This window comes from Solanum verrucosum, unplaced genomic scaffold (genome assembly GCF_900185275.1).
Source record: "Solanum verrucosum unplaced genomic scaffold, falcon-dt-bn FXZP01000060.1, whole genome shotgun sequence".
Classification (NCBI taxonomy): domain Eukaryota; kingdom Viridiplantae; phylum Streptophyta; class Magnoliopsida; order Solanales; family Solanaceae; genus Solanum; species Solanum verrucosum.
This window is the reverse complement of record NW_026020129.1, coordinates 4,204,118-4,216,101: the sequence shown is the minus strand read 5'-3', so window position 1 is coordinate 4,216,101 and position 11,984 is coordinate 4,204,118. Positions and strand designations below refer to the sequence as shown.

The 11,984-nt window shown below is 32.2% G+C and overlaps 2 protein-coding genes across 3 annotated transcripts in view; one reads left to right on the top strand and one right to left on the bottom strand.

Annotated features, from left to right (window-relative positions):
- The window catches only part of LOC125827059 (phosphoribulokinase, chloroplastic), a 70,074-nt gene extending 59,033 nt beyond the window's left edge, over positions 1-11,041 (bottom strand). Inside the window, exon 1 of one of the 2 annotated variants that reach the window (XM_049506417.1) lies at positions 11,028-11,041. The gene's annotated coding sequence lies outside the window, so the exon portion shown is untranslated. Of the gene's footprint in view, positions 1-10,967; positions 10,975-11,027 lie in introns of those variants that run through there. The other variant, XM_049506416.1, reaches the window with a different exon arrangement.
- LOC125827061 (uncharacterized) lies at positions 4,243-7,191 on the top strand. Its single transcript, XM_049506419.1, has 3 exons — positions 4,243-4,432; positions 5,100-5,285; positions 6,798-7,191. Exons 1-3 carry the CDS (start codon positions 4,367-4,369, stop codon positions 6,990-6,992), a joined length of 447 nt encoding a protein of 148 aa, XP_049362376.1. The 5' UTR covers positions 4,243-4,366; the 3' UTR covers positions 6,993-7,191.
- Positions 11,042-11,984: the final 943 nt, after the last annotated feature.

Genomic DNA, 11,984 nt, shown 5'->3' with positions numbered 1-11,984 from the left:
TACCAAGAAAAGGCCACTTCAAAGACCTTATCATTTTGTTCAGAGCTTCTAAGAAGAATAATGCTAAAAAAAGTTGAATTGTTGTGAAGACAAAATGGTAGAAGAAGCAGAGTACTGAAGCTTGTTTGTTTTCTTTCATAAAGGGGCATTTCAGTTTGTAAGATTTAGGAGAAATGGCTTCCTGCAAGGATGGTAAGTCGGTGTTGGACAACGGAAAGTATGTCCGGTAAACACCTGAGCAGGTTGAAACCCTTGAGAGGCTTTTAGACGGGTAAAGAAAATGGGTTAAATGTTTATTGGGTTAGGTTTTTAGACGGGTCAGGGCATGGATTTAAAATGGGGAATGGGTTATTTAAAAGAATTTGAGTTAATTTAAGTTGATTTGGGGATTTCGTTAATAGAGGGGCATAAATGATGAAATTAATAACAGTAGGGGTAAAAATAATTTCATTTTAACGATAAAGGCATAGTCAACTAATAAACTAAAGTTGACGGATATTTTTAACCCTTTTCCCTATTTTGAACGTTGATTGGAGAAAATTCTTTAAGGGGTCGTTTGGTGTGAGGGATAATACCAAATAGTCCCGGGATTAAATTATAGTACCGCTTATTTTGTTGTTTGGTTGGCAAGTTCGGGATAACTTATCCCGGGATTAATAATTAATACCGGGATACGTTATCCCTCTCTTGGGGTGGTATAGTAATCCCGGGATTACTTATCCCGGGATAAAATAGGTAAATGACAAAAATGTCTCTTTCAACCCTTTTGTTATATCACTTTTTACATTAATGAAGGACATTTTTGTAAACAAATAAATTGTTCTTAAAATTTATTATTTTGAATACAACAAACCAAACACTCAATAAAAAATAATCCCAACACAACTTATCCCATCATAACTAATCCCAACATAACTTATCCCAACATAATTTATCCCATCATAACTCATTTTCAAACCAAACGACCCCTAAGTGTGTATAACTTTCTCATCAATCTTCATATTAAAAGACACAATTTTCCTTTTTCTCGATAATAAAGAAAAAATACATTGATTCTCTATATCTACCATGAGAACAACTGACCAAAAAAAATTAAGTTTGTGGTTAGGACATTGTTTTGATGAAGTCAACTTTGGAAAATTACTTTAATAATGAGTTCTGCTATTTTCATTAAAATAAAAAAGATACACAATTCATTATTTCGCTGCTTAATTTTATTCTACCCTCATGATAGCTCATAAAAATGTTTTCCTTTAACAATTACACTATAAACTTTAATTCTAACAACTTTCTTAGGTCAAAGTCAACTACATATAACAATCATAATTAGTTACTAGTATTTTTTTAATAGACTGATTCACTTGAAAAATAAAAACAGAAACAATTATAACCATATATTATAAAACATAGTATTTCTAATTATATCATGTAAAACGTATATATTATTCATACAATAGAAAGTGAAATATACCTATATGTGTATTTATAATACCTAGACAAGAACATTATGTACATAATAACCAATATCATATTTTTATTTGTGGAACTCTAGATCGAGGGAAATTTGCAATCCCTATTTCTTGAGTGCGTATTGGGTAATCCCACTTTTATTAATAGCACGCAAATTATTTAAGAGACGTAGATCATAGTACGATGAGAATTATACAAGAGACGTAGATCATAATAGTACGATGAGCTCGACTGAGAATTGATCTATGTCTTCCTTTATGACTATATTGCATCAATGCATATATCATTACATGTAATGTTGTATTATTTACTAATAGAGGGGTCGGAAAAAAAAAAAACGTAGTACCTAAAATATGTTCTTGAAATCTGAAGGTGAAATTTGAATCTTTCAAAACAATTACACCAAACTTTTGATCTTGTGTTTGAAATATTTAAAATCTATATATTTAATTTTTTTTTTATCTTATCTATAATGGTATAATTTTCTTGTTACGGAAGTTCAAGTGAACACATGTGCTCCTTCTAAATCCACCCTCTAATTATTATCATTGCATTTACACAACGTATTATATATTAATCTCATTTGTGATTTGTTCATGCATCGAATTAGCAATCATTAAGAGTTTTATAAAAGAAGTCAATACTCCTATTTAAGAAAAATAATATACTCCCTCCGTCCACAATTGTTTGGCAGGTATACTAAAAATAGATGTCCAAGATTAATTGTCAATTTAAACAATTAAGAAATAATTAGTCACTTTTTTCCAATTCTGCCCTTAATGATAGTGTAGTTCAATTGAAAAGTTATATGAACTTTTGGTATTCTTGGTATAGTAGGGTTATATTAGTCAAATTACACCTTGTATTAAATTTTCCTTGAAGGGTGTGCATGACCTTACCCTGACAAACAATTGTGGACAGAGGGAGTAGTAAATGTTGACTTTTTCAGATTTTGTAATTTTTTATGATCGTGGTGTACAACTTGACATCAACAAGTATCAAATAATTATATTCATCAAAGTTAGAATAGATAAAAATAATCACCTATATTTTTTTTATTTTCACTGAATTTTAAATTTAAAATCTCAAAATTCTTAATCACTTCATCGACCTGCATATTTTTTTAATTTTAAAAGTGACATTTGTTGCATTGGAGATACGACAGAGAAGTCATTTTAGTGTTTCTTAAACAGAAAACTGGTGGGCCTAAAGATAGAAAATAGACTGCATATCTAACTCTCAATAGTCTACCCCACACACCCACTGTGATACAGAGAAGAAGACAGCCACATGCTAAGGAAAAATGCTCAAATATATCATCGGACTTTGAGGCAAAAATAAAGTTTATTTATGTCATTTAAGTTAAAAAATAACAACATGGATGAACTTTTTTTCAAACGAAAATGACATAAATGAACCAATTTTTTAAGAAATGACATAGATAAGTCTTTTCTCAAAGTTTGATGTTTGAATCTTTTCCCTTAAAAAATGGATAAGACACAAATACCCCTAAACTATTGTTGGATTCAAAGCAGGTGTTAAAGAGTACAAATTGACTTTTGGTCCCTTGTGACTGTGAATTGAATGAATAAACGAATGAAATAAAAAAAACAATTCAACTAACATGATCGAAATCCCAGAGATATACCTTATCTAAACTTAGGTCCTATTACAGCCCCCTCCCCCGAGTTTTTTTTTTGTAATGTTGTATATCTTTTTGACTTAAAGAGTACTTGTGTCTTATACCAAAAATAATAAATTATACGTTTTAATTTATATACCTAATTTTAATTTGGTATGAATTATAAAAATATAAATTTTAAAAATAAAAAAGATTTTTCATTGATTGTAAATTAATTAAAAATATATATAATGTCTAAAAAAGTATCTTTTAATCGATATAATCTTAAACATACTAAGTCTATAGACATATCTGAATCAATTATTTTTAGGAAAAAACTTCTCCCTTCCATTGCGGGTTCACCCGTGAGTGTAACTTCCTAACAATTTTTGAGCATCATTCACATCTAATGAATTAATTCAATATCAATTAATATAAAATAGAATTGTCAATATATTTCAAATAACTATGACTATATTTAGTATCTCACATCAATATAAATATCGAATGATTATGATCAAATCTACTATCCGTCACCACCACCATCTTATATGATTATGAACACACTCACATGGCACTTACGTCTACTTTAAGTACTTTGCTTCCCCTCCAACCAATTGGATGTTTTAATTTAATCTTGACAAACCGTCCCTTTGTGTTTATTGGCAACTTTCAATTTCCATCACTTTCAACTACCAAATAAATATACTATACTATATATTTCCTCCATCCAATTTATGATACATTTTTTTTATAAGTAGTTTTCAAAGTATTCGACTCAAGTCTTTTTTTTCCCAATTTGTTTTGTCTTTTACTTTTTCTTAATTTTAAAAAAATATATAGAATATTACTTTTAAATAATTCGTTAATTTCATTTCAAGTAACTTATTGAACATCATAAAAATAGAAATCATTTTGATAGCTTGTATGTCGGGATAAAATAAAAAGCAAACAAGCAAATTGCAAGTGGAGTATGGAGTTGTCTTTATTAGGGAACTCTTTACTTCCAATGTGAAATTTCTTGGTGCCAACTCAGATTTAATCAGGCTTCGATATGAATACCGATGAAAAAACTTTAAAAAAAATAGTGGAATTAAAATTATTTAAAATTAAATCGAATCTAGACAAAACCATCAATGCAAGCTAACTTATCTCCCCCTTTTCTTGGTTTTCTCTCACTATATTTCTAGAAAGAGAAGCTGAATTTTTGTATCAAAAAATAAGATCAGAAGACACCATTTTGGGTGAATTTTTGTTCTGATTAAAGAGCCTAATATGGTGGGAATTTTTTCTAGATTTTCTGTCAGCAGAGCTGGCCATCGTCGAGCTCAAAGTGCACTTGTGAGTTTTTTTTTTTTTTTTTTGAGTTCATTTTTGGTAAATTCTTTAACTTTTATGTAATTTGGGTTGTTTTTCGATTTGGGTGTCGAAAATTTTCTTCTTTTAATCTCCTTTTTAATGTTAATTTGATAATGATATGAGTTATTTGATCGTTTTCATTTGAAAAGATAGAGGCTTTAGATCGACTGATCACACACAAGAAGAATTTATTGGCTTTAGATTGTTAATGGGTTAAACTTTTGATTTGGTATGAATTTGCTTTTTGAATTTTGTAAAGTTAGGTACTTTTGAGATTTTTTGAAATGTGGGATTGACTAGTTCATGGTGTGTAGCCTGTAGGTGACTCTAAATTTGAGTTTGATTTTGGACATTTTGCTGCTGAACATGTTTGTGTTACTGTTCTTAACTGTTAAAATCAACTATACTGACTTCATTTGACATTCAGATTGATTTTACTGAGTAAGTAATTGTATTTGAGCTCTACCCCGAGAAGGTAGAGGTAAGGTCTGTGTGCGTCTTCCCCTCCCCAGACCCCACTTGTGGGACTACACTGGGTTTGTTGTTGTTGTTGTAGTTGTAAGTAATTGTATATGAGGCATACTTTTTTCACTTGAAACTATAGCATCTGGTTTTATTATAGTGATTTCTGTTCTATATGAAAATGTAGGATGAAGCAGAAGTGTTGCCCCCAAATACAGAGACAATTGGTGCTGTTACTTTAGCTGGAGCTTCCTCTATCAACCCTCACGGTATTGAAATTGCAGTTGAGTTCAAACCAGTTGAACACCCAACTGAGCCTCTACATAATGATCGCCCAATTCTATGTCCATTACCAGAACCTTCAATATTGAATGTGAGTTTGCTATTATGCTGTATCACAAAGTTGTGTTAGATAGATATGCAAGTACACTAAGTATTATTTTTCCTATCAAACATGTTTATTTGAATGGCGTTATTGTGTTAGATATGCTAGTACAATAATAGCATATCGCCACTGAAACTCTTTCTATATGAGTTATAGTTAACTATATTGCATTAATATAGAGAGACACAAGGACTCATGAAAGAATCAGTTCTTGATATTGCTAGTTTCTTTATAGCTGCAGGCTGTTGACCTATTTCTAGCTTTCAGAAATTATTTTTTTAATTGACTTTTATTGGTTCTTAGTATCTTTGCTCCAAGACTCCACTTTCCAGAAATTAAGAATTTTCTTAGCTGCAGCTTGCAAGACAAGAATCAACCATCATAATTTGTAGGTTTTCCAAAAGTAAATAGGATTATTTGTGATTGGTTATCAAATTCTGTTTATTGATCTTAACTGTCAAATACTTCCTAGAGAATGAATGCTTCACACACATTTTTGCCTTTTCGGTGGGGGATTTAAATGACTAAATAAGAAATTAAGAAATCTAAGAATGGAAAAGCAAGGAAAGAGATGTTGTCAACTTCTTTGCACCTCTTCTCTGCCTTCTATTCCTATCGTTTCATTGATTTTTCTACTTATGTCCATCTAAACAAAACAAACTTATATTCAAACATCCTAACAATTGTTTTGTCAGATATCTTGTCTTGAGTTGTTTTCTCTTGTTTTTTCTTTTTATTTTTTTCCCGTACAGAACATTGTAACCAGTTTTCTTATCATTAAACATCTATAGACTAGTCTGCTTTTTGATATTCTGTGCCTTGTTAGGTAGATGTGATACACAAGTCACATTCTTTTATGCTCATCACATAGAGTCATAAAGTTTTGATTTTTGTTATTAAGATGCCAGATTGAATAATTCTTCTTTGCCTTCTGTAATACGTCGGCTTTTGAGTTGGTTAGCATTATATCATGAGCGATAGAATATGTCTGCCAATGGAGCTCTGTCATTGTGTTGAAGGAAAGGCTATATCCCTGATGAGAAATACAATCTCAAAAGGGAAGCCTTCCTTGATTATTCCTTTCTGCGTGTTAATATGAACAAGAAAAAAATAAGGTTTGCTGCAATTGCTGAACAAAAAGCTATACTTTTCTTGTGTCTGTACACAAATGACTTGAGAGTTGACTGTCATAAGACATGATAAAGTTTGGTGGTTAAGGGTTATGTGGTTGGAAAATCTAATGTCAGTTACTATCTATCTGTTTCACTTGTTTTCTTCACCTGCTGGTTATATAAGGTGTCTAAGTTCAACTGTTGGATATAGTGGTATGGTTTGTCAAAACCAATAAAGCATTTGCCTATCCTGTTTGAGAGAATAACTGGATTACTTTACATTGCTCTAGAAATAATGGGGTCACTTGGTCTCCCAGCTCCTTTGTATACCTGTTTATCTACTTCTTAGGACTTCTGACTGGAATTATATGTATTTTGTCACTCACAGGATGGGAGAATATGGAAGGAGCGAGTGTCTGCAGTGCGAAGAAGAGCTGATATTCCTGTTGTGCAGGAAGGAACAACTGCAGGGCCCGAGGCTGCTGGAACAAAACCTAGACCATCGATGAATCGGGTTATTCTTCCGTCAATCAGTGCACCTGAACACAGTATCCTCAAACTACTGGAGGAATCTGGAATCTAGCTGATGCATTGCTGAACCTGTCTCAGAGTACACTTGTTATACCAGATAAACCTGATGAAATTTCATATTTTACTTCTTTCCAAGTTTCTCTTCTTGCTTCCAATGAAATGTTTGTAATTTTATTTTTATAGGAAACTTCACACATTTGAGTGTAAATATTTCTTCTCATACTGATTGAAATATAGTTTCCAATTGCTCACCATGGTTTTCATTAGCTAATTGTATCTTCTAGCCGTGTTTTTTAATGATGCCATCTCTAATAGATTTACTCATAAGACATGCCAAGGAAGTTATGTGGCGATCGGAATTAAAATATGTATGTTAAATCTATAGAAAATTTGAGGCAGCCTCCAATGTTGTTTATGGTATTACCTGGTAGTTGTTCACGCACTCACCCTGAAGTATGAATTTCTTTTAGGTATTCAATGGATAACTGGGTTTGTAAATTTTGCTAGGATGTGATTTTTGAAACTTTTGAACTTCATAATTTATAGCTGAAGGGACTGATATGACATCTACATTGAGTCCAATGTAAATCCAGTGAAAGGAATGTTGAAAACCTTAGATATCTATTTGAGGTCACATAGAGATTATGCATGTGCATTCATAGATATCCAACTGATCGATATAGATGCCACCCTTTTAAATTCTTCTCCATTTGCTCTGGTACGAGTTCGAAATTGTGCACGTATTTTGAGGAAATGGCATAGAATGTTCTTTCACTCCGCATTTTCTCTCAAAAGGCAAAACTGTGGTTCTGTAGTAGGAATACTGTTGAGTTCTTCATTACGGAGGTGATCTTTCTTCATTCTAAATTATTATAGAATGTTCTTTTACTCTGCATTTTCACTCAAAAGGCAAAACTGTGGTTCTGTAGAAGGAATACTGTTGAGTTCTTCATTATGGAGTTGATCTTTCTTCATTCTAAACTATCTTTTTCAGTGTAGACTAAATAGCATCTGATTATATTGTGGAAAAATAACGTAAAGCTTCTGAGTACCCAAGGGTGTGAGTGTGTGGCCTAGTGGTGAATGAAACATGATAGCAATTAAGGTCAATGGCAGGTGATGAAAACTATGGAGATCAGGGTTAAGAAAATGTTAGGTAAAATTTTCCATCTATCTAAGCCTTGGTTGGTAGAGTTAACCGATACATGTGTTGGTGAGAGGTAACAAATACTTGATAGAATAGTTGAGATACTCCTAAGTTTTTTCAAACACCACCATTATCACAGGCAGGAAAAGGAGAAAATTTAGCATCTGGTGTTTTGCCCTAGCCTATAGAATAACATGGTCAATGAAAATTCATATCGTCAATCCCAACTTGTTAGGGATTGAGGCGTAACTTTGTTGGTTATGCCCTTGCTCAGTGTGATTATCCTTTCCTTCAACAAGTAGGGGGAAGGGGTATTCATTGACTTTCTTTTGGCATGTTTGATTTGAAAGTTTCATCTTTGAATACAGGAGTTGATTAGCAAAGTCAATTTCATCAAGAATAGTGGGTCTTGCTTGTCACATTAGCAACATTAAGCTGGGTTTTACAGCCTAGCTTAATGTAGAGATGTTACAGATAAGATAAACTGACATAGTGGCAGTAAGGTTAGTGAAAGTAGTGGTTATATTTCCTCATTAGGAAATAAGTGAAGGAGGCTCTGTATGAGCTGTATCTAATTTGACATTGAAAGCATGATCAAAAGTAAACAAAGGGGGAGGGGATGAAAGATCTTTTTATTGATCAAAATATACATGCATTTTTACACTATGATATGTTGTTTCTTTCACAACTGTCTGGTTCTTGACGGGGCAGAGTTATTCGGTACTTGTGCTAGTGGGAGGTGGCAGGGTACCTGTGAAATTGTAGAGATATGCACAAACTGGAGCTGGCACCACCATTATAAGAAAAAGACACACGACGTGATTCTTCCACCAGTTCTTGAGAGCTTAGAGGTGACTTGGAAATTTAGAAGAGCTAAACAGGCAATTTGGGAACATCAAATGGATGCTTAGCTTTTGGATTCACTAGGTATTTTCGCGGTCCACGAAAGCTCCCATGGTTCATCCATGACCTCCATTGCCATCTTTGATGCATATCATGGACACGGCTCGCGCCAAGTTCTCCATGACCAAGTCCAATATCAGTTGAATGAACTGATGCAGAAGAGCTGAAAATGAAGACAAAAAGAAGAAGGTAGCAAAAAGGCTTAAACTGCAGGACCATTATGTTGTGTCTTTTGTAACTGATATGCATTTCTTGGATAATTGGGACTTCTTATAGAGGAAAAAGTGTTACTTTTTTCTTCATTTTTAATAAAGATGTCACAAGAAATATCATTTTGGATCACACAATAAGTCACACACTGAACATTGATTGCTTGTGTTAATTAGAGCCTGTGATTATTGATGTTTTGTGTTATTGTAGGGGTCTTGTCTCTCTACTTGTGTTGTTCTTATCATTCTGTTGGTAGATTTGTGTTACTGAAATGAATGCATTTAGGATTAAATCATGACTTTTGAGTGGACAATTATCACTTTCCTTTTTCATTAGGTGGAGTTTAACTTCTATGCACAGACAAAATACGATAATTTTTATATTTCTAAGTAATTTGTAGTAATAAGTTGGATTTTAACTAAAAGTAAGGAGGTAACAACAACTGATAGTATAAAAATTCTTTACCAAGGTAATATAGATACTTTTTAAACAGTTTAATCATTTTATAAAATTAATAGTGAAATACTTAGTACTAAACATACATTATTAGTGATGGAAAAGGTGAAGAAAAAAACACAATTATTTCTACCTACCATGTGAAGGAAGAATCCCAGCATGGACGAGGAAATTTGGAATCAAGTTCCTTTAGGTATGATTGGACATGGTAAGGTATTGAAAACTTTGATTTGATAAAAAAATACTACTCCCTCCGTTTCACAAAGAATGACCTCCTTTGCTTTTTAGTCAGTTTCAAAAAAAATGACCTCTTTCCTTTTTTGGTAACATTTTACTTTTTGCTTTCCACGTGACATGTTTAAAACCACAAGATTAAGGGCAATTTTGTACATTTGACATAACTTTAATTTAGGACCACAAGATTCAAAAGTCTTCTTTATTTACTTAAACTCCGTGCCAAGTCAAACCAGGTCATTCTTTGTGAAACGGAGAGAGTATATCATAATCATATTAAATTAATTAGGTATGATTTTAAGATATTTAAGTTTGATTTGATATTTTACAATATGATAAATCGATAATAATAGTTTTTTCGAAATGCTGTCAACTTCTGTGACCCCTTTCATTGTCCTCTCCATTTTGTTGACTTTTTCTTCTTCTTCTTGTTGCATCCATGCAATTTAACTGTTGGATGATGTCTAGTTTCTCAAATTATTGATTTTTATCCTCATATTTTACGTATGTGTCGGCAAATAGCACTGTACTTATCTTCTACTATTTTTTTTTGGCATAATACATAAACATGTTCTTTTTAATTTGATCTCAGTTGATATTTATGTCTTTCAACTTTAGATATGTACATGTAGACACTTAATTTGTATAAAGTTGAACAAGTATACATATATATCCTATATGACATAATACACGTAGGACCACAAATTGTCTTGCAGGTCGCCATGTAGGACATGTGTTTCTACTTGTTCAATTCTATACAAGTTTAAGGCTTACTTGTGTACAGTCAAAATTGAAGAGCATATATACCAGTTGGAGGAAAAGTTAAAAGACATTTTTATATATTGGGTGTGTTTGGTATGAAGGAAAATGTTTTCCATGAAAAATGTTTTCCTGAAAAACAAGTAGACTTTTGACTTATTTTCTCATGTTTGATACGTGAGTATAAAATATTTTCCGAAAAAGATTTTTTAATGTTGATTTATGAATGAAAAATATTTTTGAGAAAATATCTTTTATTTTTACTAGAAAGTAGAAAATTATTTTTGAATTGAAATTGAATTTTTTCTTAAAATAAACTTAATTTTTTTTTGGGGGAGGGTGGGGTGGTGGGGTGAAAATAAAAATTTGAAATTGGACTTTAATTTTTTTTTGGGGGTGGTGGTAGGGGGATGGGGGGAGGGGGGGTTGGTGTGGTAGGGGACAGGGGGGTGGAGGTGGTGGTGTGGTAGGGGGCTGGTGGAGGTGCGGGTGGGGTAAAAAAATAAAAATACTGAAGTTGAAAAATATTTTTTTTAAATAAGCTTTATATTTATTTTTTCAACAAAAAAATTGTAATTTAAAGTTGGAGGAAAGTTTTGAAAAATGTTTTCCTTAATTTTTGAAGGGAAGTCATTTTCCAAAACATTTTACCCAACCAAACATGAGAAAATTGGAAAATATTTTTCGGCAAATGTTTTCCTTCATACCAAACACACTCATTATGTGTTCTTTTTGTCTTTCTTGTATGAGAGTTGATGCTTTAGTAAAAGTATTTGAATTCGAGTCTTGATAAATTTGTGTCACGTCAATATTAAGTGTTCACAAAATGCAGTAAAAATAAGTCATGTCCGCTGAAGTCAAATTTGAGTAATTGTTTATATATTATCCTTTGCTTCAAAAAGAAGGGGGAATAATTCACTTGCTTCCACTTTTAGCATACCTATAGGAAGAAGCTTATCTCTCAAACACACAAGATATAAATTAGTACTGTTGACTACTATACTATAAGTTAAACACCATGTGGTATTATAATATTTTTTGTTAAACAATGATGAGTACTCTTGGTACATGAGCACCTAATTATAGAGATAAATTAAGTGATGACCATCCTAGACCTTTACCTAATTAGGTAATTTTTTTTCATGTGTCTAATTATGATTCGTTATTGGACTATAACATCTTTTTTCGAGATAGGACACACCATGAAGATTCTCGATTTTCGCGAATCTAGTTTGAAGACACACAATTATCTTGTATTTGTGCTAGCAGAAGGTAACAGATATTCGATAAAATAGTCAAGATGCATGCTAGCTTAACTCGAATAGCACTATTTTA

What these genes read in the sequence shown, in the direction of transcription:
- LOC125827061 (XM_049506419.1), top strand. Translation starts at nt 4,367, where the DNA reads ATGGTGGGAATTTTTTCTAGATTTTCTGTCAGCAGAGCTGGCCATCGT. An exon ending in GTCGAGCTCAAAGTGCACTT is followed by an intron (nt 4,433 to 5,099) that starts GTGAGTTTTTTT and finishes ATGAAAATGTAG; the next exon opens with GATGAAGCAGAAGTGTTGCC. An exon ending in CAGAACCTTCAATATTGAAT is followed by an intron (nt 5,286 to 6,797) that starts GTGAGTTTGCTA and finishes TGTCACTCACAG; the next exon opens with GATGGGAGAATATGGAAGGA.